Source organism: Filicampus tigris, chromosome 5 (genome assembly GCF_054856515.1).
Source record: "Filicampus tigris isolate MCC_2025a chromosome 5, RoL_Ftig_1.0, whole genome shotgun sequence".
NCBI lineage: Eukaryota > Metazoa > Chordata > Actinopteri > Syngnathiformes > Syngnathidae > Filicampus > Filicampus tigris.
The window spans coordinates 14,123,810-14,144,688 of NC_141221.1; the positions used below are offsets into that span (position 1 = coordinate 14,123,810).

The 20,879-nt window shown below is 40.0% G+C and overlaps 1 protein-coding gene across 4 annotated transcripts; it reads left to right on the forward strand.

Moving 5' to 3' along the window:
• The first annotated feature begins 1,508 nt into the window (after positions 1-1,508).
• On the forward strand, positions 1,509-20,346 carry plat (plasminogen activator, tissue). 4 transcript variants are annotated; one of them, XM_086030754.1, is made up of 15 exons: positions 1,509-1,728; positions 10,420-10,509; positions 11,574-11,697; positions 11,865-11,999; positions 13,643-13,753; positions 15,231-15,405; positions 15,649-15,740; positions 15,829-16,003; positions 16,091-16,176; positions 17,142-17,204; positions 17,295-17,499; positions 17,899-18,035; positions 18,157-18,297; positions 18,386-18,534; positions 19,471-20,346. In XM_086030754.1, exons 2-15 carry the CDS (start codon positions 10,453-10,455, stop codon positions 19,636-19,638), a joined length of 1,818 nt encoding a protein of 605 aa, XP_085886880.1. In that variant the 5' UTR covers positions 1,509-1,728; positions 10,420-10,452; the 3' UTR covers positions 19,639-20,346. The 4 variants fall into 4 exon arrangements, with proteins under 4 accessions (XP_085886880.1, XP_085886882.1, XP_085886883.1 ...); XM_086030756.1 differs by having other exon boundaries at positions 11,574-11,616; XM_086030755.1 differs by lacking the exon at positions 1,509-1,728 and adding an exon at positions 5,989-6,123.
• Positions 20,347-20,879: the final 533 nt, after the last annotated feature.

The following is a 20,879-nucleotide window of genomic DNA, read 5'->3' on the forward strand; positions in this document are numbered from 1 at the left end:
ACTCCCTCTTCCTGTTGAACATAGAGACAAAAATTGCATTTCTTCTATGATTCCAGCTGGAATGTATGCAGGATGTAATGTTCACGCACGAAAACAGATAGCAGGCTTATCTTTTGGAGTGAATTTGTTGAACATGAAACATTACAACATTCAACATTCCCTGCAGACCAAGACACTATGTTGCAATAAGGGGTTTGGTGGTTGTGTTGCTGTGTAGTTTCTTCATGTTTGTGGTTTCAACACACAGATCATGACAATAATCAAAGAACTAGAAACCGAACCACATTGTGCAATGTGAGGCGATAGGACCACCATTGATCTTTCACTGTCATAGATCAATGATCCAATTGTGAGATGGGACCTCGGTTAACAACACAGTATTAGACCATTAAAAAACAGTCACATGATTCCTAAAGATGAATTGTGCCTGAAAATATCAACCTTGACCGAGGACTGTGACTGAACTGTGGTTTACATAATTATGTAGTCATTGACCACATGACATCATTAGGGAGCGAGACTCTTATAAAAGACATAATTTCGAGTCGACATATTTCAAGTTTATTTTCCAAGCAAGTCTGAAGAACACATCAGACTGGCATCCACAATTTTCAAACAAATATTCATTCATTCATTATCCATACCGCTTATCCTCACAAGGGTCGCGGGCGTACTGGAGCCTATCCCAGCTGTCTTCGGACAGTAGGCGGGGGACACCCTGAATTGGTTGCCAGCCAATCGCAGGGCACACAGAGACAAACAAACATCCGCACTCACAATCACACCTAGGTGCAATTCAGAGTGTCCAATCAACCTACCATGCATGTTTTCTGGAATGTGGGAGGAAACCGGAGTACCCGGAGAAAACCCACGCAGGCACGGGGAAAACATGCAAACTCCACACAGGGAGGCCGGAGCTGGGATCGAACCCACAACCTCTGAACTGTGAGGCGGACTAGCTAACCAGACGACCACCGTGCCGCCATATATATATATATATATATATATATATATATATATATATATATATATATATATAAACTTTAAAAACAAGAGGTGTTCCTGATATTGTGCCACCCTTATATGAATAGCAGCAATACTCCCTTTAGTGAATGAAAAATCTTTGTACAAATGTGTGACAGAATAAATCATCATTTCCCCCAAAATGTGAATTTTAGTTTTTAGAAAGCTAAAGAAATGACTGAACATTATTTCTCATGACATCATTACCTCATAGTGTGTTGACTGATTGTCTTCAAATGAAAGGGAAATGATGTGGAAACAATTTACTCATTATTGTACTGATGACTTTTAAATCTCTGGAGATTAAATAAAGTCTGGTGTTATGAACTTCTTGCACATTCATATGTGATTTGTGATCTAAAGAAATATAACGAGAGACAGAGATATTGAAAAGAACAAAGGGGGGGGGCTACAGATCTGTGCGTGGGGATGTGAGCTCCGCCCTCCCCCCCAGTTGCATCGTCATCATCCGGCCGGTAGAGCAGCAGTATTTCCCCCTCTGAGGTCACCCCACCACCAACAACTCTCCACCCCACTCCACATCTTTCTTCTCCACTCCTCTCCTCCTTCTCTCCCTCTCTCCTCCCCACACGGAGCCTTAAATAGAGAGAAGAACCGCCGGAGAAGCTCACTCCCAGCAAGCTACCCGTTCGAAATTTCACCAGCACCACCACCATCATCATCATCATTATCTCTCATCTGGTGGTAAGAACTTCTCCTCTTTTCATTGCACATGCTCAGCCTGAGCTGAATATTTTCTGCATAATCATCTTAGGAGGGTTAAAAGACTCAGCGTTTCATTCTTTGCATGATTCAGATAATAACTTATATTTTTGGCTAATCGTAGTTCAATGTGCTGATGTTGTTTACTGAAAGTGTAGTCTGGTTGTTTTACATATCTGTTGATTGTGTCATCATAACGTGCCATGTCAAATAATACATTATAATACATTAGAGCTCAAGCAGAAATATTGATTTAAAATTGTATATATATATATATACGGTATACATTCTGATATGGTATCATACAGTATGTATCCTTAATACAGTATATATCATATTTAAAGCATAATGTTCATCTTGCTATAACATTTATATTGTTTTCAACCTGCACCAAGTTTCATATTAAAAACGTCAACGTGCTTTTCTGTTATAATCTTTTGTATATGCACACATCAGAGACAGTATTAATATGCATGCAAGTAGCAAGAGTTTTATTTATCAATATCAAAATTTAGTACATTGTCTGTGTTCTATCTATCTATCTATCTATCTATCTATCTATCTATCTATCTATCTATCTATCTATCTAGGTCACATTAATGGTAGAAAAAGTTTTGAAAGGATTTCTCTTGGTCTCGTTAATTGCAATCTTGAGGTTTATAAATTTAATTTTTATTTTTTGCCAGTCCGAACTAAAAGTTGCTGGAACCTCGTAGTGAGTCAAATGTGAGCCTTCTGCATTCTTCGGTATTCTCTCTGCTGTGGATGCATACGTCACACTGATACTCTGCTGATACTGTGCACTGTTGCACACCGAATTTGCCAAAGTAGCGCTTGTATCTGCATTCCAGGCGCTGTGGTCACTTGAGTTAATGATGTTAGTGACTCACAAATTCAGCGGGTTAAAACCTTAAGACTGTTTCTATACTGCAATCAGGGCAAAAAAAACCACCTCGGAATTCAGAGTTTGTGTGCTCATCCAGCGCTTTTATCAGAAGCCATCAATGCCTTCATCTGTCTTGGTGCAGTCCTGGAAGATGAGATGACTCAGGGCGACTCATTCTTTTTTTTTGCTGACCTCTGGGGATTTTTACTGCTTCCCCTGTTGCACTCTACCCGTTCTCTCTTTTCTCTCCTTTCATCTCCTTCCATGCAGATGTCTCATCTCCTCATTTTTTTCTCCCGCCTCCTGTTTTACCTGTCGCTCTGTTTGTGGACATTCACATTTTAAAGGCCTCGTACTGAGCCCTGCAGGGTGGGCGAGGCTTGAAGGCAACAATGCAGCTTTATGTTCCGTGGGACTTTTACAAAGCTGGCGCAGTGAAGCATGCACCAATGCCCTCCCCCGGAGTGACTGTGAAGAATGAATAATGCCTGCTAAGTAGCTTTCTGACATGGCATATTGTAGGACAGTGTAAAGGAACAATGGCCAAATTGAGGCTTTAGTGAGCCCGACAGGTCCAACGGGTTCAAAAACATGTTATGATCTGCTGGACAAAAACAAGTGTCTAGAATAAAGCCGTGAATGCAGCGCAGTCCACTAAAGGTGTTTCCTGGGCCAGTTCCTCTGACTCCATAGATAGTGTTTGGTCTCAGTGGCCCTTATAAATCCTCTTTGTTGACTTGGGCCCCTTGACAAAGTAGATGAAAATCTGCACTTAGAAACAGTAATCCATGGCTTTATTCCATCGTGGCTGAATTGCTGTAGTGCACTTTATTTTTGGAGTCAGCCAGTCCCAAAGTTGGCTCAAGATGCTCTTAAGTGGCACACGTAAGAGAGAGCACATAACTCCAATTCTGGCCTCCCTCCACTGGAAAAGCATTTTAGAATTTATGTTAGGATTCTTACAAATGGTTTCACCCCATCTTACCTCTCTGAGCTACTCCAGGTCAGCTGACCAGCTGCTTCTGGAGGTACTGAAACTACTTGAAACTAAGTTTTTTTTTTTTTGCTGGTCCCACGCTGTGGAATGGCCTCCATACTGCACATTAGAGAAGCACTCTCACTGTCCATTTTTTAGTAGGCATTTTTTAAATATGTATGATTTATTTATTCATCTATTTATTTATTGTCCAGATAAATTCAGTGCTTAAGAAGCGCAGTTTTTTCATATCATTGTTTCGTAAGACATGAAAAGCTGAAGTAAAAATTAATTTGACTTTTAACTTACTGATATATGTTTACTCCACATTTGTTTGATATAATTTTGTCAGGTTGTCATAGTGAACATTTACAAGACTGCAAGCCAAAATGTTTAGTAAATATAAAATGTAATTGAAGTAGAAAAACTGTCTTTTTTGTATTTTCGTAACTCACTAGCTTTTAGCAAAAGCCTAACCTATAAAACCAAAATGCTTATGTAAAAAAAAATGATAGTGTTTATTGTAACATCTATAACATCATATCAATTCATTTGTTATTTGTTTGCTAAAAAATACATGGGAAGAGGATTTAAAAAATATATTTGCATATTAAATTGCAATGTAAAAAAAAAAAAGAGTTCAATTTTTTTTTTAAATCGTTCAGCACTCTTAAATTGTTTAGAGCTTATGTTTAATTTGTGTACAGCGCTTTGTTCCAGCTGGGATTGTTTTTCAAGTGCTGTACAAATACATGTAGAGTTGAGTGGAGTACTCTCCCTCACACATCATGAAAAGAAGTATGCACACTTCAGTGTGCAGTAGCAATCCTAGAATTAGTCTTCGCACGGAAATGCAAATATGTTCCGTGCACTTTCTCACCGTTTTAGGCTTCCACATTTTGTTCTCATTTCTGGAGGCCGAGAATGTCTCACCTCCATCTCTTACAACCTCAGCGCTCTGTCATCGTTACACTTGCTTGCCAACTTGAACTCATGGCAATGAGTCCAAGCAAGTAGAAACGCAATAGAGGTAGCACAGTAAATTCTGCGATGGGCCGTTGCACCCCCTTTTTCATGCTGAAACCAAGAAATTATTATACTATCAAATTTAGCTGTTAGACTTTTCCCAGTCATAAACGATTCATCATCGCAGTCCTGATGGAAATGTCACAATGGCAATTCACTACCTTCATTCAAACTCGGATTGAATGCCCAGCTGTCCTCCATAGTTTGGATGCCATGCCCACGCCCCTCTACACGCCTCTGACCATGCAAACACTAACAAAAATTGATGAGTTGTTGCTCATGTTAAGGCCTCCAAAAAGGTGATTATTAGTCAGAAGAATAGTAAGAAACCACCTGATGCTCAAAGCCCTAAATACAATGCACAGCAAGATTGAGGTCAAACGATACATACAGCTGTGCATGTTGTGTTATCCACCGCACGTGTTTGCCCTACAAACGTGGCAATGTTGTGACTCAGTGTCTGGCTTCTGATCCTCCGAAGATGTTTTCACTTGTTCCATTCAGATTTGACCTACTAAAAAAAAAAACCCACGCAATCCTCACACTCCATTAACAATGGAAAACACAAAGTTTCCTAAAGTAAGCATAGACATGGTTTGTGCAATGACTGTATCAGCATCTGCTTTGTGCCCATGACTATAAAGCAGTCATTCAATACAATACAATACAATACATTTTTATATATATAGCGCATTTCACAACAGTTGCAGCTGTAACAAAGCACTTTACATTAAACAAAAATAGCAATAATACAACAACAAACACAGTGAAAGCAATACATTGAAAAACAAATGATACATACACCAGAAAGAGGGATAGGTCTTCATCCGCATTGAGGGTTGGGCCTAATCGTAAATATTTCTCTCTTAGAATCTAAGGCTCCATTCTCTGATGATAAAGATTATTCTGAGTGATTATCCTATGATGTGGAGGGCGGTGTTAAAAGTGTTTTTTACTCTCTATTCTGCTTGGAAAATGGTTGAAGCCGACAGCCTTAAATGTTGAATCTGTTCAGTATTTACAATAACAGATCCTTATGTGTGTGGTCACACAGAGTTCTAGTTACAAATAGAGGTAAAGGTAATGTTGAGTGTTTGTATAACGTGTCTCATAAATCATTCAACACAATACAAATTACAAGGAGAGGAGTTAATCCCTGCAACGCAGTTATCGGATAACCTAGCAGTTAGCCTAGTGTCTTGTAGTTCTTCTTTGTATTTTCTGGATGCCCTGTGACACCGTGCTGCCTCTCACAGGTCAGTCTTGGTACTGCAACAGATATCTTAAGCGTCTCCGTTCACATCAGTGGTTATCCATTCCAATTGCAAGTTACTGAGTTATTGTTCCTAGGCCTAAGCCTGTTAGCTTGCTAGCTAGCTATCTAGTGCCTCTTGTCCCACCATGAAGAGCCACGCGATGACCCAGTGGGATATATTTCAGCCACGATGACCCAGTGGGATGTATTTCAACCACGGACGCCTTGAAGCGGGTATATTTTCAGGGCTCAAAAATGTAGGCATATCTCAGCATAAGAAAGATGCTAGATGAAGTAGCATCCATTTTACAGCAGGGAGTGGTTTCAAGCATTCAGCAGGCATGCCCACAGTGTTTTAGAGCTGAGATGACACTTGATTTTTCCCGATTTAGAAGCCTGATTTCATATAATTGGTGATTATTTAAAACAACACTCTTTTTTGTGGCGTGTCAAATTGATCCGACATTCATTTTTACTTTATAGTGACTTTGATTTGCTTGAAATTTGGTGCGCGAGGAGTGTGTACCCTGCTCACTATTGCATTCAGTAGAGCAAAGCCCTCATCAAAGGTTGAAATATTAATACAAGTTTATAAAAAATAGTGTTGAATAACACATTTGTGTTTGTCATTATTTCCTACCAGTATAACTATATAAAATAAAAGAACAATATGGCCTTCAAAATAATACCGTCTTGCTTTCCTTTGAGCTTTGGAAGTAATATTAGTGCATTTCTGCGGCTGTGAGCTGAGCCCAGGCAGGGCCTCATGCCTGTAAGATACAACAGGCCCCAAACAGGGTGGGAGGCACATGTGTTCATGGCTGATGTGGGTGTGTTTGTACGTTGCACGGCTTGATATGTGTTTCACAGCCAGTGTTTGAGCAGGAAACACATGTTTTCAACTGACGGGGCCCTGCACAAAAGGAAAACAAAAAGGAAACTATAGCCTGTTGACGTGTGAGCCCGTGAGGTTCAGTTGTGGGGGTTAAAGCACTCGTTTGCTTTGTTTTACACAAGAACTGGAAAGTGGCCCATCCTTTTAAGTTTTAACGGCGAGTGTGTATAGCTTTAATAGCTAAGGCAGTAGATCTTATTGGGCTCGTAATTATTTGCTTTTATTGTATATGGTGTGTGGGTGTATGTGCTCGCGTGCGTGTGTACTTGGTGATATGAAAACACAGTTCTGCTTTCTGTGTGTCCAGTCAAGCAGAGAAGGTGAAGCGGCAGACAGCAGAGAATGAAAACTTTCCCAAGATTAGAGGATCAGACTGCAGTATGTTTGGTTGTAATACAAACTTGGGGTTTGGGGGTGAGGGCGGAGTGTAGTTGGTTGGTTGTTGGAAGTACATAATTGTATTGTATCTTTAGGGGAGCAATGGCTTCCAATGTACTGCTTTTGTACCCTTGACCTTTCTACTACAAAGGTATAAATTAGAGCATCCTCACGTACCCCAGTACAAGAAACATTTGGAGGACAATTATGCTTGGACCACAGGAACTGTTGACTAAATTTAGTTACTGGCTGACTCACTGATAGCGTAGTGGTTGTTGGTTTACTTGCCTGACTTCCGTGCAGGCAGTTTCAGTTCCTTCAAGCGTGAATTTGTGTGTGAGTGGTCGTCTGTCTATACGATATATATGCCCTGCGATTGTCTGGTGACCGGTCCAGGGTGTACCCCATTTCTTTTCCCCAATCGTATCCACGAATGGCCTGGCCCATCCTTCTGTTTAAGGAAAAGAAATCAAATGAGTACCAATGTTCGCCCAACCGTGGTGTATATGTTTGAGGGACATAATTAACATGCTGGCAGTTCTATACAATACAATACAATACAATTTTATTCATATAGCGCATTTCATAACAGTTAGAGCTGTAACAAAGCACTTTACAACATGATACAACAAAATGGAATCAATAAATGAACATGAAACACTATATACAATAGACACCGGAAAAGAGCCGAATATTTCAGGTCGGATCAAAAGCCAGAGGTTCGCTTTCTGATGGAATTTCATTCCAACAGTGACAACGTATCCAGAATTTGTACGTACGTCGGAAAGCACCAAAGATACTAACCTACGATAATGCAGTTGTAAAGTCACAATTTCAGTAAAGGGTTGCATGAAAAACACTTATAGGTCATAAATCTAAAACAATCAAATTTAAAAAACAATAAGTACGGAGGTAGCTGAGCATGTCATTTTGCTCCAAATGACAAGAGGTATTTTTACGCCACTGCGCAAAATTAATATTACGCACAGTTGTAAAACAAGTACCCCTTGTAAATCTTGCAGTTTCCAAAACCTAGACCAAAACTATAAATGCCCTTCTTCTTACTTGCTTCACTAATGGACACATATGTACTGTATATGAATTAATGTTAAAGAAAATGAAGAAATGAAGAGCTTCACTGAAAATATGTGACAAAGACAATCAATAAAATGGTTTAAAATAGAAAATTGAAAAAAGAGCCATACAGTAACTAGTTTTCTGCATTCTTGCATGCAGCTTTACAGGTATCTAATTTTCGAAATGAACATCGTGATTATTCACGATGTGTGTAGCTTGCGTACTTTTCTTTCCTAAATTTCAACCAACAGTGCCAACTGCTCTTATATGACTCACGATTACTCAACGTGCACTTGAGATTTACCAGCTACTCTCCTCCGCCTGGTAACATGTGAAACGCTGACACACACTGAAAAGGGCGGAAAAAAGTAGGAAATCGACACATCGGATATCTTATCCTCACGCAATAAAAAGGCAAATAGGGCTTGACGTTTTCTTCCTCCAGGCTTCCTCTTCTGCTTTCCTCTCATTTCCTCTGCGGTCCATGTTTCGCTGTTAGTGTATTGAAGAAGGAATTTTGCAGAAACGCTTGGCTGCTGGTTGGAAATTGTGGTCTCTGCTTGATGTAAACAAGAGGTATTCAGTTGAATCTCTGCGTTTGAGGCTTCTATGAACGAGGAGGACATTTATTGCTCAGTGGATATAAAAAGTATACCGGTACACACTCCCGTTCGAATGCCAGGTTGAAAATATGAAATCATTTGAGACGTCGTCATAAATCACATTCAACTCATGTTAAACAGGAGTATGCACACAGCTGCCACTATTTAAAGTGCCTCTGATTAACCTTGAATATATTTCAGATGGTTTAGTAGGCTTTTACTGACATTTTTTTGTTTGTATCAGAAGCCTTTAGGCCATAATGAAATCTGCCAAACACATGTCGAAACTGTGTTATGGTCCAATGAAACCAAAGTTGAACTTTTAAACCATGATTCCAGAAGGTATGTTTTGGTGCAAACACAACACTGCTCATTACCAAAGGAACACCAACGGCTACAGTGAAGCATGATGGTGGGAGCATCATGCTTTGGGGCTGTTTTTCTTCAGCTGAAACTGAGACTTAACCAAGATGGAGTCAGTACGTTTTGAACAGTTCCAAATACCAGTCAGTATTCCCGGTACCTCAAAACACACAGACCTCTGCTAAACAGCAAAAAAAAAAAAAAAAAAAAAAAAGCCAGGAAAAACCTACTAGAACAGCTGAACTTTATTTTTTGTACCTCCCAAATGAGTTATGAAAGTTATAAGTAAAGAAAAGGTTTTCAAATAATTTAGCACAGTCTCCTTTTTTAATACCGCAAAACCTGGCATTTACACAAGGGTGTGTAGACTTTTTATTGGATGTGAATGCAAGCGAGTTAAGCAAATGCGATCGCAAAGTAAATGATTAATTGAAGCCCAAACACATCATTCAACTGTCCTGTACAGAGCGTTATGACTTCCTGTGTGAGTCAAAGAGTCGAGTCCATGCAACCGCATCACCTGTCCCACCCTTTCCTCCCAGCGGCCTTCCTCGGACACAGGCGTAGGTTTACGGAAAGGAAGCAACAGAGGAAACGAAGCAATTGTAGCTACAATTGTCCCATTATTTTTCCTGCAATTGTTGACTCGCTATTAACGATTACGATTAATTCAACAGGGACACCCAAGCTCTGTTAGTCAGCTTCCTGGTTAATTTGGTTGTATCATATATTTATATTTAGTGTCCACGTGTGTGAGGACATTTAATAACCCTTACTTGCATTTAATTACTTGGTGGTAGCAGTGTCAAAAAAGAAAGAATTTATTATAAAATTGCAAGGGTAATAATTTCAGTGTAATTCAAAACTGTCTCAAATAAATAATCAATCTTTTGATTGTTATCAAGTAAAACAAGAAAAGCATGTAGCTCTAAATTGTGTGTCCACCTACTTTTTAAAATCCAAAACACAAGGAAATATTTTTGTTGTTTTTCTAACAACATTTTTGAAAAATGAGGCGACAACAAGCAAACCTCACACAGGAGTACCGGGACTGTGATTTAAACCCATGACCTCTTAACTCTAGGGCAAATGCAATGTTTTCCCTTTTTTAAAAAAAAATATTATTATTATTATTTTTTTTATTATTATTTTCTGTGCGACCCATCTCCAACAGTTGTCTGCTCCATCTAATGTAAGTTTGTTTTGTGCTTGCAGAGAACTGAGGAGCTCTGAAGACCTCCCAAGACCATGACCAGAATACTATTTTTGGTGCTGTTTGCACTCTTCTGCTGTCTATCGGACAGTGTAAGTTGCATACTTCCTTTTTGTACAGGAAATATAATTGTTCATCGATAAAATATCAAGTAATTTCAATTCAATATCACAATACTATATAAAACTTTTGACCATGACGTCACTCGTACTTGCGAGGGGAAAATGTCAGACAGAAGCGGTCGTAGCTTGATGGCGTCCCGTGCAACGCACCCCCCCCCTCTAATTTGTCCCCCTTTCGTGGACTTTATTGTAACAATTCATTTTAACCGAAAAAAAGAAAGAACATCGCAACTCACAATCGTTAATTGTCAAGCAATAACGAGACCTCCGATATTAGCTTGCTTGCGTTTTTCAATTAAAGAACATAAGCATGTAGCTATGACACTCTCAACACTTTCCACCACCAATAAGCTAACCTTAGCTCCTCCCCCAAATACACAAGTCTTTCAACAACAAAGTGGTCATACTTCCTGACATCGATAATAACGTCTCACTTTAGGCTACCATTTATGAGCAAAATCCTTGAAGACCCTGATGTGTCTACCAAGGTAGCACAAATTCCCCATACAATGATTTACATGTCATGATGCTAATAGAGAAGCATTTCACGTAGCCCCGTGTGGCCGCACATATACGCATGCCAGAAACCAGACAACCCAAGCAAACATTTTAGATATATCAGAAAATGTCTTCCACAAAAGAAAATGTCTTAGTTCCGGGCAGGCAACATTTACTCAATTTATCCTCACCACCCACAGGTTCCGCTTGATGAATTTCATTTTTTTTTCTTTTAAAGGAAATTGACAAATACATGCACCTTTTGGGTTTTTGGTTTTTGTTATTGTTTTTAATTCAAATCAACGGTCATCACTTGCAAAGTACCTTGGTGCCAATTTAACAAAAATGATGAAAAGGTTGATGTATTGGAGTAGATATTGCACATAACTTGTCCGACATGTGCAATTGTCTTTACTTTTGCACTTTTGCAAAAAAAAATGCTTTGTCAGCTCAGTCAATTTTACAGAGTGAAACGTGTCGCTAACAAAATGCCATTCCTGGTGTTGAACATTTGTGCTCTTGCTTGCTTTTTGCAGGTGGAGCTGCTCCGCTCCAAGAGAGGAACTCGTTTTTACCGAGGTGAGCCTGAGCGGAAGACATCCAGGCGGCCACTTTTCATTGTTCATATCCAGAAGCCTTCACCTTCCTTTGACACCTCCCGTGAGCCAAGCCATTCTTTTTCTTTTTGCCTTTGCTCATAACAATAACATCACCTCAGCCTCAGATTCTTTTGTTCCTCTCTGTTGGTCCATATAACAATCATGATTTGTAATCTGCTAGCCCGATTGGCTCATTATTTGCGTGTGTTTGTGTGTGTGTCTTCTCAGTACATTGTGTGGATGGTACAACATCGGCCGTGCATAGTTATGGGGACACTTGGCTGCGATGGAGGGGACAGCGTGTGGAGTATTGCCGTTGTGCGTTTAGAGGACGAGAACTTTGTCACATTGTGCCCGTCATCAGTGAGTGCGACATACTATCATCAGCAGTCTGCTTTCACATCCCGACAGCCCAACAAGTTCAATCACCTTGTTTACAGTCTCACAACTTAGTACAAAAATCAATTGATAATGACCATGTGGTTCTTTTGTTAAATGCAACATTAAAATAGCATGTTTCATGCTTTTGTAGACATTTGTCACCAATGGTGTAGCTTAGTTGAACCAGTTATATGATTAGTTAACCTTTATCCTTGTTGCAAAGTTAAAAATCTGATAATAAAAAAAAAAAAAAAAAGTCACAGATCTGTATTCAGGCATAGGTAATGACTTTGGCAAAATAGCCTACAGATGACCTTTCTTTTTAGTTTTCTAGCCTTTTTTTTTTCTATTTGGTCTGCCTTGCTGGTACCCGCTGTGGGCTTTCTGTAGGCGTAATTTAGTCTGACATTGCTCTTCCCTGGTGCATTTTCATCCCCCCACTGACGAAGTCGGTGACTTATGGATGCTTTTCCCTCAGACTATTTCTAACCAGACTGCAGTCGGCCAACTTGTGAGCTCAGGCTGCAGGCTTTGAGCCCGCGACTGGCATTATCCTCCAGTTTGACCTCTTGTAATACTAAATAGAGAACCTGGCTGGCAATTGCATGAAACCGTTTTTCCGCCTTGTCTGTAAAGTGATGATGGACTGAGTGTAATGTTATTCTTAGCCACTGTAAAATCACACACAGTTTAAACATTAACACTGAGCTTAAATATGGGGAAATAAAGAACTAAATATTATTTCAATTAACTTGTATTGCACAGAATGTCAAATACAAATTCTGCTAAATAAATGTACGTAAACAAACAGTTCTAAAAGATTAAATCGCAAATGTGTTGTAATTGAAAGTTAAATACAACTGATCTGCACTTAACAAATGTACTGTACTGGATAGAGATAAAAGTTTAAGCAACATAACATGCAACATATAAAACAACGGACAGTTTGAGCCTTCAATTAGTTCAAAGTAGTTCTAGTATATTGAAACATTCAAAATTTATTTTAATTCAATTGAATTGTGTAGTGAAATTGCGTGACATTGAGGTAACATTAATCTTTTCATTTTTTTCAAAGATAATGCTATATTTTGACACATACTACTTTTAAAATTTTAAGTATAAACAAGTGTCTATAATAGTATTATTCTTAAAGAATATTTTTGAATCTTAAAAATAATATAATGTAACAAGTGTGGCATCAAGTAACATGAAACATTTTTCCATTTTATGTTACATTCTAAAATTAAAAAAAAAATGGTGTGAAATCTTTCAAAATATGAACTTTTCTGCAACTTCTAATACTGGCCATGTTTTAATTCACTGTAATGTGACATGCCAGGAAAAAAAAAAAAGTACAGCAGGCTGAAAATGTTCCACTGCCTAAACTTTGAACCCGCCTTCGGAAGTGAGCTAAAATCAATATTAGCATGTTTAAAAGTTACGTCGCATTTGTTTGTCACTCATTTCTCTGTCCATTTACATACACTTAGTGTGCAAAACAAAATATTACACTTGCCCAGATTCAAGGACTGGATGCCTGTTGAACACATTTTGTACGATATGTTCATTTCATATGTAGTGAGATGCAGTACATCTAACCCGCGTTGGTTTTCTGCCCCTTCCAGACTGCTACACGTCTCATTGCTACAATGGAGGCACATGCAAGGAGGCCGTGTACTCTTCAGACTACATTTGTCAGTGCCCCCAAGGCTTCAGTGGCTCCCAGTGTGAGATCAGTAAGTAGGCAGTAAGGTTCCAGCTCACAATCCCTGTTCCAGTTCTTCCGAACGGTATTTGATCAATGTTGGCTGGCTGGTAGAAATGCTAGCTGCTAGCGCGCTACCCCACCACATAACCTTGAATAAGTCATAAAACTGTCACTTAGTGAGGCTAATGCTTTAGCCCCCGCCCGCACCCTTGCTATGGGGTGCTGTCATCTTGGAACAGAAGAGGGCCTTCCCCAAAACTCTCCCCTCAAAGTTGAAAGCATACAATTGTCCTAAATCTCTTATGATGAAGGACTAAGATTAAGTAGTCTAGCCCAGGCCTTGACAAATTGCTTAAAATATGTATATCTTAAGGCATAAAGATTTAACGTTGCAAAAACAAAAGTCCATAAACCATACAAAGAGCTCTGATGAATGTTTTATATCTGAGGAATTCTTCCTGAGACAGTTAGACACCGCACCCTCTCAGTGGAATAATTACGCATACATCAGTAGTGGCAGACAGCCAATGTTGGCCTTAATGAAAGCCAGACTTAATAAATGGAATTGTTTTTTAAAGTTATTGAGGAAACATTGCAGGTTTTACACGTTTAACAACAACAGACCTTTAATTTCCCTTTACTGTACACTAATGTCTTGACACTTTTTTCCTTCAATTCAATTGAGCTGCTCCTTCTGTGTGCGCTTTGGCTACATGTTGGCAGTATAATACAGTTTTATGGATATACATGGAGGTGGTTACAATTACTCCTCTTTAAGCCGCATTAATATTAGCTCGTTCTTCATACAGCATAGCAAATTGAGCGTGTAGGTATTGTTATATTATCTGTCTACATATATTGCTCCACTGTTTGTGTTCGAATATCCATCGCTTAAAGGATTCAAACACCAATTTGACAGGCAATGTGTTAGCCTGTCAATGGATTTTTGCATCATTTGTTAGCATAAGCTAAACATTTTTTTCTAAGGAAAAGTTATGTGGTTGTTTTAAATACAAAAATTGTAATTCCCTTTGTTTTATGTTTAGCTTGACAGTAAACTTCAAATTTGAGTGGCAATAAACAGTTTGAAAGCTGATGTTGAAGAATTATTCTGTCAACAGAAGCTTGTCGGCAAGTGAGTCAAGTTCACTGTCATCGTACAGCATTAGCATCTCATTTTTTTGTTCTCAAGTCAAAGCAAACAATCCTCTGACTCCGAAAGACGAAAAACACCTACAGGAAGCCAGGTTACTCGTATCCTAAAGCACCACTGGACTTTTATACTCTGTTTACACTTGAACCACGCACAATCACGGTTCTTTGGCATTCATTAAGGAAGTAATGTCAGAGTGATAACATTCAAATACTGTGAAGAAGTGTTCCGCAATGGGAAATAGGCTTCATCTGGTCAGAATAAATGAATGAGATAAGCCCTTAGAGAGACATTAGTGTCAAGAATAATCAAGGCCATACGTGTATCTAATCAGTGAGCTGTTTGTTTCCAGACACCAAAGAGAAATGCGTTGTGGGGAGTGGGGACGCCTATCGCGGCACGTGGAGTATCAGCAAGTCGGGAGCAGAGTGCATCAACTGGAACGCCACGGCACTCAGGGGAAAGAAGTTCACCGCTAGGAAAGTGGACGCCAGCAGCCTCGGCCTGGGCAACCACAACTTCTGCAGGTTTGCCAGCAGTAGGAAGAAAATACATTTGCAAATTCTACCCCTGCCAGTAAGGCCTCATTAGATTAATTACATTAATTAAAAAATGTGGATTAGTCATTTTGGTATCTTGTAGTATAATTTGGTTAATTGGTAAAGATTATGCAAAATATAGCTCTCAAGTTTGGGCTTCCCACTCATTGTTTAAACTGTACCTCTCTCGGAAAAAAAAAGAAGCTCACGGGTGATTTTCTTTCGTTTCAGGAACCCCGATCATGACGGTGCTCCTTGGTGTTACACCTACAAAGGCACTCAAATCAACTGGGAGTTCTGTTCCTTGCCCAAGTGTTCAGAAGGTAACGCCTCACATCAAGCACTTTCCTGACTAATTAATGGACGCTATGTAACCCATGCGTGCGCTCCCCTATTTGTGATTTGCATCAGATAAGTACGAAGAATGCAAGAGGGGGATCGGTCTGACTTATAGGGGCACGGAGTCGGTCACTAAAAGTGGCGCCCGCTGTCTCCCGTGGGACTCTCCGGCTATCATGCGCAAGTTCAACAACGCTTGGAGGTCCGACGCCCTCGAAGTGGGCCTGGGCAGCCACAGCTACTGCAGGTACTAAAGTCGGGATGTTAACTACCTAATTGAATCATATCAAATAGCTCCGCTCCTAAATGCATCTGCTTTCGTTTCGTCCAACAGGAATCCTGACGGTGATGAAGGCCCGTGGTGTCATATATACAAGAACATGCAGCTGACTTGGGAGCTCTGCGATGTACCGAAATGCAGTGAGTTGTTCACACCCTATTCCGTTGTACTGATTTGTCAGCCGTCGCTTCATTGCAAATGCGGGCCTTTAAAATGGAAAATAAAATAGATAAAACATGGACAAAAAAAAAGATCATTTTTGGTCATGAAATAGATGGGCGGATGAAATAGTCATTTGCGGGTTAAATTCTCATGACCAACATTGACACCTAAGTAAGGTAAGTGTCATTTAGTATTCTGTTGTCGTGAGAATTGCCTGTAAAGTACTGTAAGGTTTTTGATAACGTATTTTTAACTTATTCCGAGCCAAAAATAAAATTCAGTCCGACTACGATATACCCGTTAATTGACTTTAGCGCGGGTCCCTCTACATGTGACTCTACCTTACCATTTCCTAAAAGGAGCTCTCGATTTGCTTCCCAAATTTTTCAGTAGGGAGCCAGAAATTTGTCTTGAATGTGCACAAATAAGCATTTTGTGTGAAGAAAATATAACGTCGCTGTCCTGTGAAAAACACTTACTGTCTGTCCAATTTTGGAAACATTTTAAATTTTCACGGTAATGCGATATCTGTAATGTGGGAACACCATTTACATGAAAAATAACATTTGAAAATCTTAGGGGGCGGCCATTTTGCGACCAATCATGGCTCAGAAAACAGGTGAGCTGTGATTGGTCGTTACCTGAGCCCTGAGCAACTGTGATGTCATTTTCAGTCGACAGAAGTGACAAAATGGCAGCCCCCAGAGATGGCTAAAAACGGGTGGATTAACTCTTATTGCACAAACGCAATATATATCCGAATGCCTTGTTTCAAGTATTGGGCCAGCATAGAACATATTCTTGAAAAAATTATGTTTGGGTTGCCTTCCCCTTTAAGTGTTCTAATGGATTTATTGCAGTTTTCGAATTGAACTCATGAAATGAATGAATTATGATATTCAAAACTGCATTCGTCTCACCGATCGGTTCCTCTCTTTTCTAGCGAGACGCCCGTCCACCATCACCCCACTGGGCCCTCGAGGCCCCATAACCAACGACAACAGAGGTATGACATCATGATGACCTCATCGATGGCCAGTCAGTTTGCTAGCGTCGTTCGGAGCGTCATCTCACAATGTGTCCGTCCTCTCCTCAGGCACATGCGGCCGGCGTTTGGACAACACCCTGAGCCAGCCCACCTTCCGAATGTTCGGAGGGCGCGAGAGCGACATTACGGAACAGCCCTGGCAGGCGGCCATTAACGTTTACCAGGCTCGTCTGCGGCAGCACTTCCACCGCTGCGGAGGGATTCTCATTGACTCCTGTTGGGTCCTGTCTGCTGCTCACTGTTTCGAGCCCACGTAAGAATCATCGATACCCGATGACGCTAATACTTCTTGCAATCGTGATGAACATACGTTTTATTTCAATCGATGACTATTCAACAACACAAAATTTTCTGGAACATGCCTCATGTTTCACTCAAAAATAACTTGTAGCCTGTAACAGAAGTGTGTTTTCCACAAAATAATGTAAGTAAAAAGAAATACAGGACTTCTTATTGGGACTGCCACAAGTTATCAAATACATAAAACATGGCTGACACGGCTCCTTCCTGGAAGCTATGTCAGGCTGATGAAGTGGTATCAGTATCATAGTATCGGAGCATGGGCATCGTTGCATTTCCGCCCCGACACACATCTGGCAATTAAACAGGTCATGTCATATCATGAAGGTCACGTGTGTTCTCATTTGTTCAGGGATAAACCCTCAAAGTTGGAGGTCGTTCTGGGCAGGACGTTCCGCAAACAGAATTCCAGCAGTGAGCAGATTTTCAAAGTGGACAAGTACTGGATCCATGAGAAATTTGACAACGAGACGTTTGACAATGACATAGGTGGGTACAACGGACCTGTTCACTTAACCTATTATACATCCTATTATATTGAATTAAGTCACAACGTTTGCACATGCCCTTCACTGTGGGAACTTTCCTCATTGTCCATGTTCTTCTACAGCTCTGCTGAAGCTCAAGTCGGACATGGGCGTCTGCGCTGTGAACTCTCCAGAGGTTCTCCCCGCGTGTCTTCCTGAACCTGGCCTGGTACTGCCTGACTGGACCGAGTGTGAGATCTCAGGCTACGGGAGGGACTCCGAGTGTACGCCAGCCGACCTCTGACATTGACTTGACTGCGGCCCTGTTCTCGCCTTGGAGGTGACATTCAACTTGCCCTTTCTCCTCCACAGTTTCTGCTCATTACTCCGAGCGTGTCAAGAGAGGTTTTGTTCGCCTGTGGCCCAGAGAGCGTTGTGTCCCCGATGTGCTGTCTGGGCGCACGGTCACCGCCAACATGCTGTGTGCGGGCGACACAAGAGGCCTGGATGACGCCTGCAAGGTGAGGCCCGATAACGTAACTGATCAAAAGTACAGTACACCAAGTATACATCATCAGGTACACAAGCAAATTCTAATTATTGACGATTATAGTTTGATGAGAACTCGGAGAAATGTAGAATCGTATTGCAAGTTAAATAAAACTGTACCTAAATACAATATGTGTTTGAAAACTAATTGCTGTCAAAGATTAAATGCAAATGTATTGAAAAGTTAAAAACAGATGAACTGTACTTGATGGAAAAGTTCAAGTTCAAGCCACTGTAACATTATGCACAGTTTGAACATTTAATTCAGGGATTATTCATGTACCACTAGAGACAGCCATGTACCAAATTTTGAGGATCACTGCACTTAAGATACTGCAAATCCAAAAAACACTTGGACTCAACGCACCCCTCAAAATAGTCATCCCCATTTCATTTTTCCGATGGGGCCAGAGACGCCTGTTTTTTTTCCGTTTTTTTTCACAGATCATTTTGCTAATGGGCTACTGTCAGGCTTACGCTGACATTTTTTTTTTTTAACATAACAAAAAGTGTTTTGGGGGAAAATGGCAAAATCCCACTTTAATTGGTCTTTACATTTTTTGTTATTTAATACAAAAAAAAAAGAATCCTTACCCGAGATGACTGGCAGAACAATTAAATGCTCCTCCACTAGATGGCAGAAGGTACAACTAAATTTTCTAACGGAAAATAGTTTTGTGTTCCACTAAAGGGTCCCAGATATCACATGTTAAATTTATAATGAAATAGTGACGAGATCACTTTTTTTGGGGTGGTGCGCCGTGAGAATTTTGTAATATAAAACATGCGCTATGGTTTGATAAAGGTTGGAAAACAATGAATTAGACTGGCGACCTCTATATGCAGATACTGCATACGCGAAATGTACTTTAGCCGTTCTCCTCACTGCCTTTTGAACGCCCTTCCAGGGAGACTCTGGCGGTCCTCTCGTCTGCCGCACCAATGACAAAATGACCCTGATGGGCGTCATCAGCTGGGGCGACGGGTGCGGCCAGAGGGATAAGCCTGGCGTCTACACACGCGTCACCCGTTACATCGACTGGATTCATAGCAAAATGACGGCCAACCCCATCTGAGCACCTGGATGACGATTCGCTCACTTGATTCTGCGTGTTGTATCCAAATCCAAATGGTGGATGTTTGAGAGCAGCACTTGTTTAACAGGGTTCAAGGGACCAAGAGGAACTTCTGTCACGGGCTCTGAACACTCACAGTTGCTCCATGTTCTTCACATCCTGTGCTTGAGGGCCCAGTTCGACCCCCCCAAACCCCCCCTTGAGGTCATCTATGTTTGTAAACATGCACGGATGTGTTCAAATGTTTTTGGCAATTCGCCTCTGTGGAGCTGTTTGAGGTTACAGTGGGAAAGGTCAGTGGTCGGCAGCACTTGCAATGGCAAAGGCTCAACACAGACTTGTGCGTCACATATACGTTATAAAATCTGCTGGTTCAGATTCTGCTCGATTTGACACTTTTATATTTGGGGATACGCAACATGGACTTTTTTTTTTTTAACATAACACTCCTGACACATGGATAGAGCCTAGCGTGTACAGCAGCAAGTACAGTATAACGTTTGTTCATTGCCTTTTTTGTCATATTTTCATTAACTGCTTACCGCCATACAAATCATTTGTATTCTCCACAAAGCTGTGTGTGTGTTTTATAAACTTTTCTACTAATTTAATATTTATGTGTATTTTATAGAAACTTTTATGCTGTAAATAATTTATTGTTCTATAATCACATCTGGTAAAATACAATAAATATTTGGACTCACTATACACTCCTTCTGCTTTGTGATTTTATTTTTATTACAAATTATGAGTTTTATTACAAATATAGATTGTTGATAAGACTGTTATCCACGGCACTATAAGATATGATATATTGTACCACTATATGATGCAATTCTTGACTCATTAGGGTTTTTTCTTTACATTGCTGTATGCTGAATTTACAAATCAGAAATCACACAAATATATTATTTAACAAGCATTTCCTTAGTGACACAAGTAGGATGTGTTAAAACCATAAAAGCAATATACAATCAGTACTTTCAAACAATGTTTGACAGAGAACGACTTATCAACTCTACAAATACAGTATGATGGGGAAAAAAATAAGGTAATCTATTTTTTCTATTTAAATATGTGAAAAGATTCATTGGATATAAAAAAGTCTACACACCCCAGTTCAATTGCCAGGCTTTTGAGATATGAAAAAATGAGAGCTAGATAAAGCATTTCAAAAACGTTTATTGCAACAATAACCTGTACAACTCAAGTCAGTGTTGAATGTAAAGTGTCTAATTTCC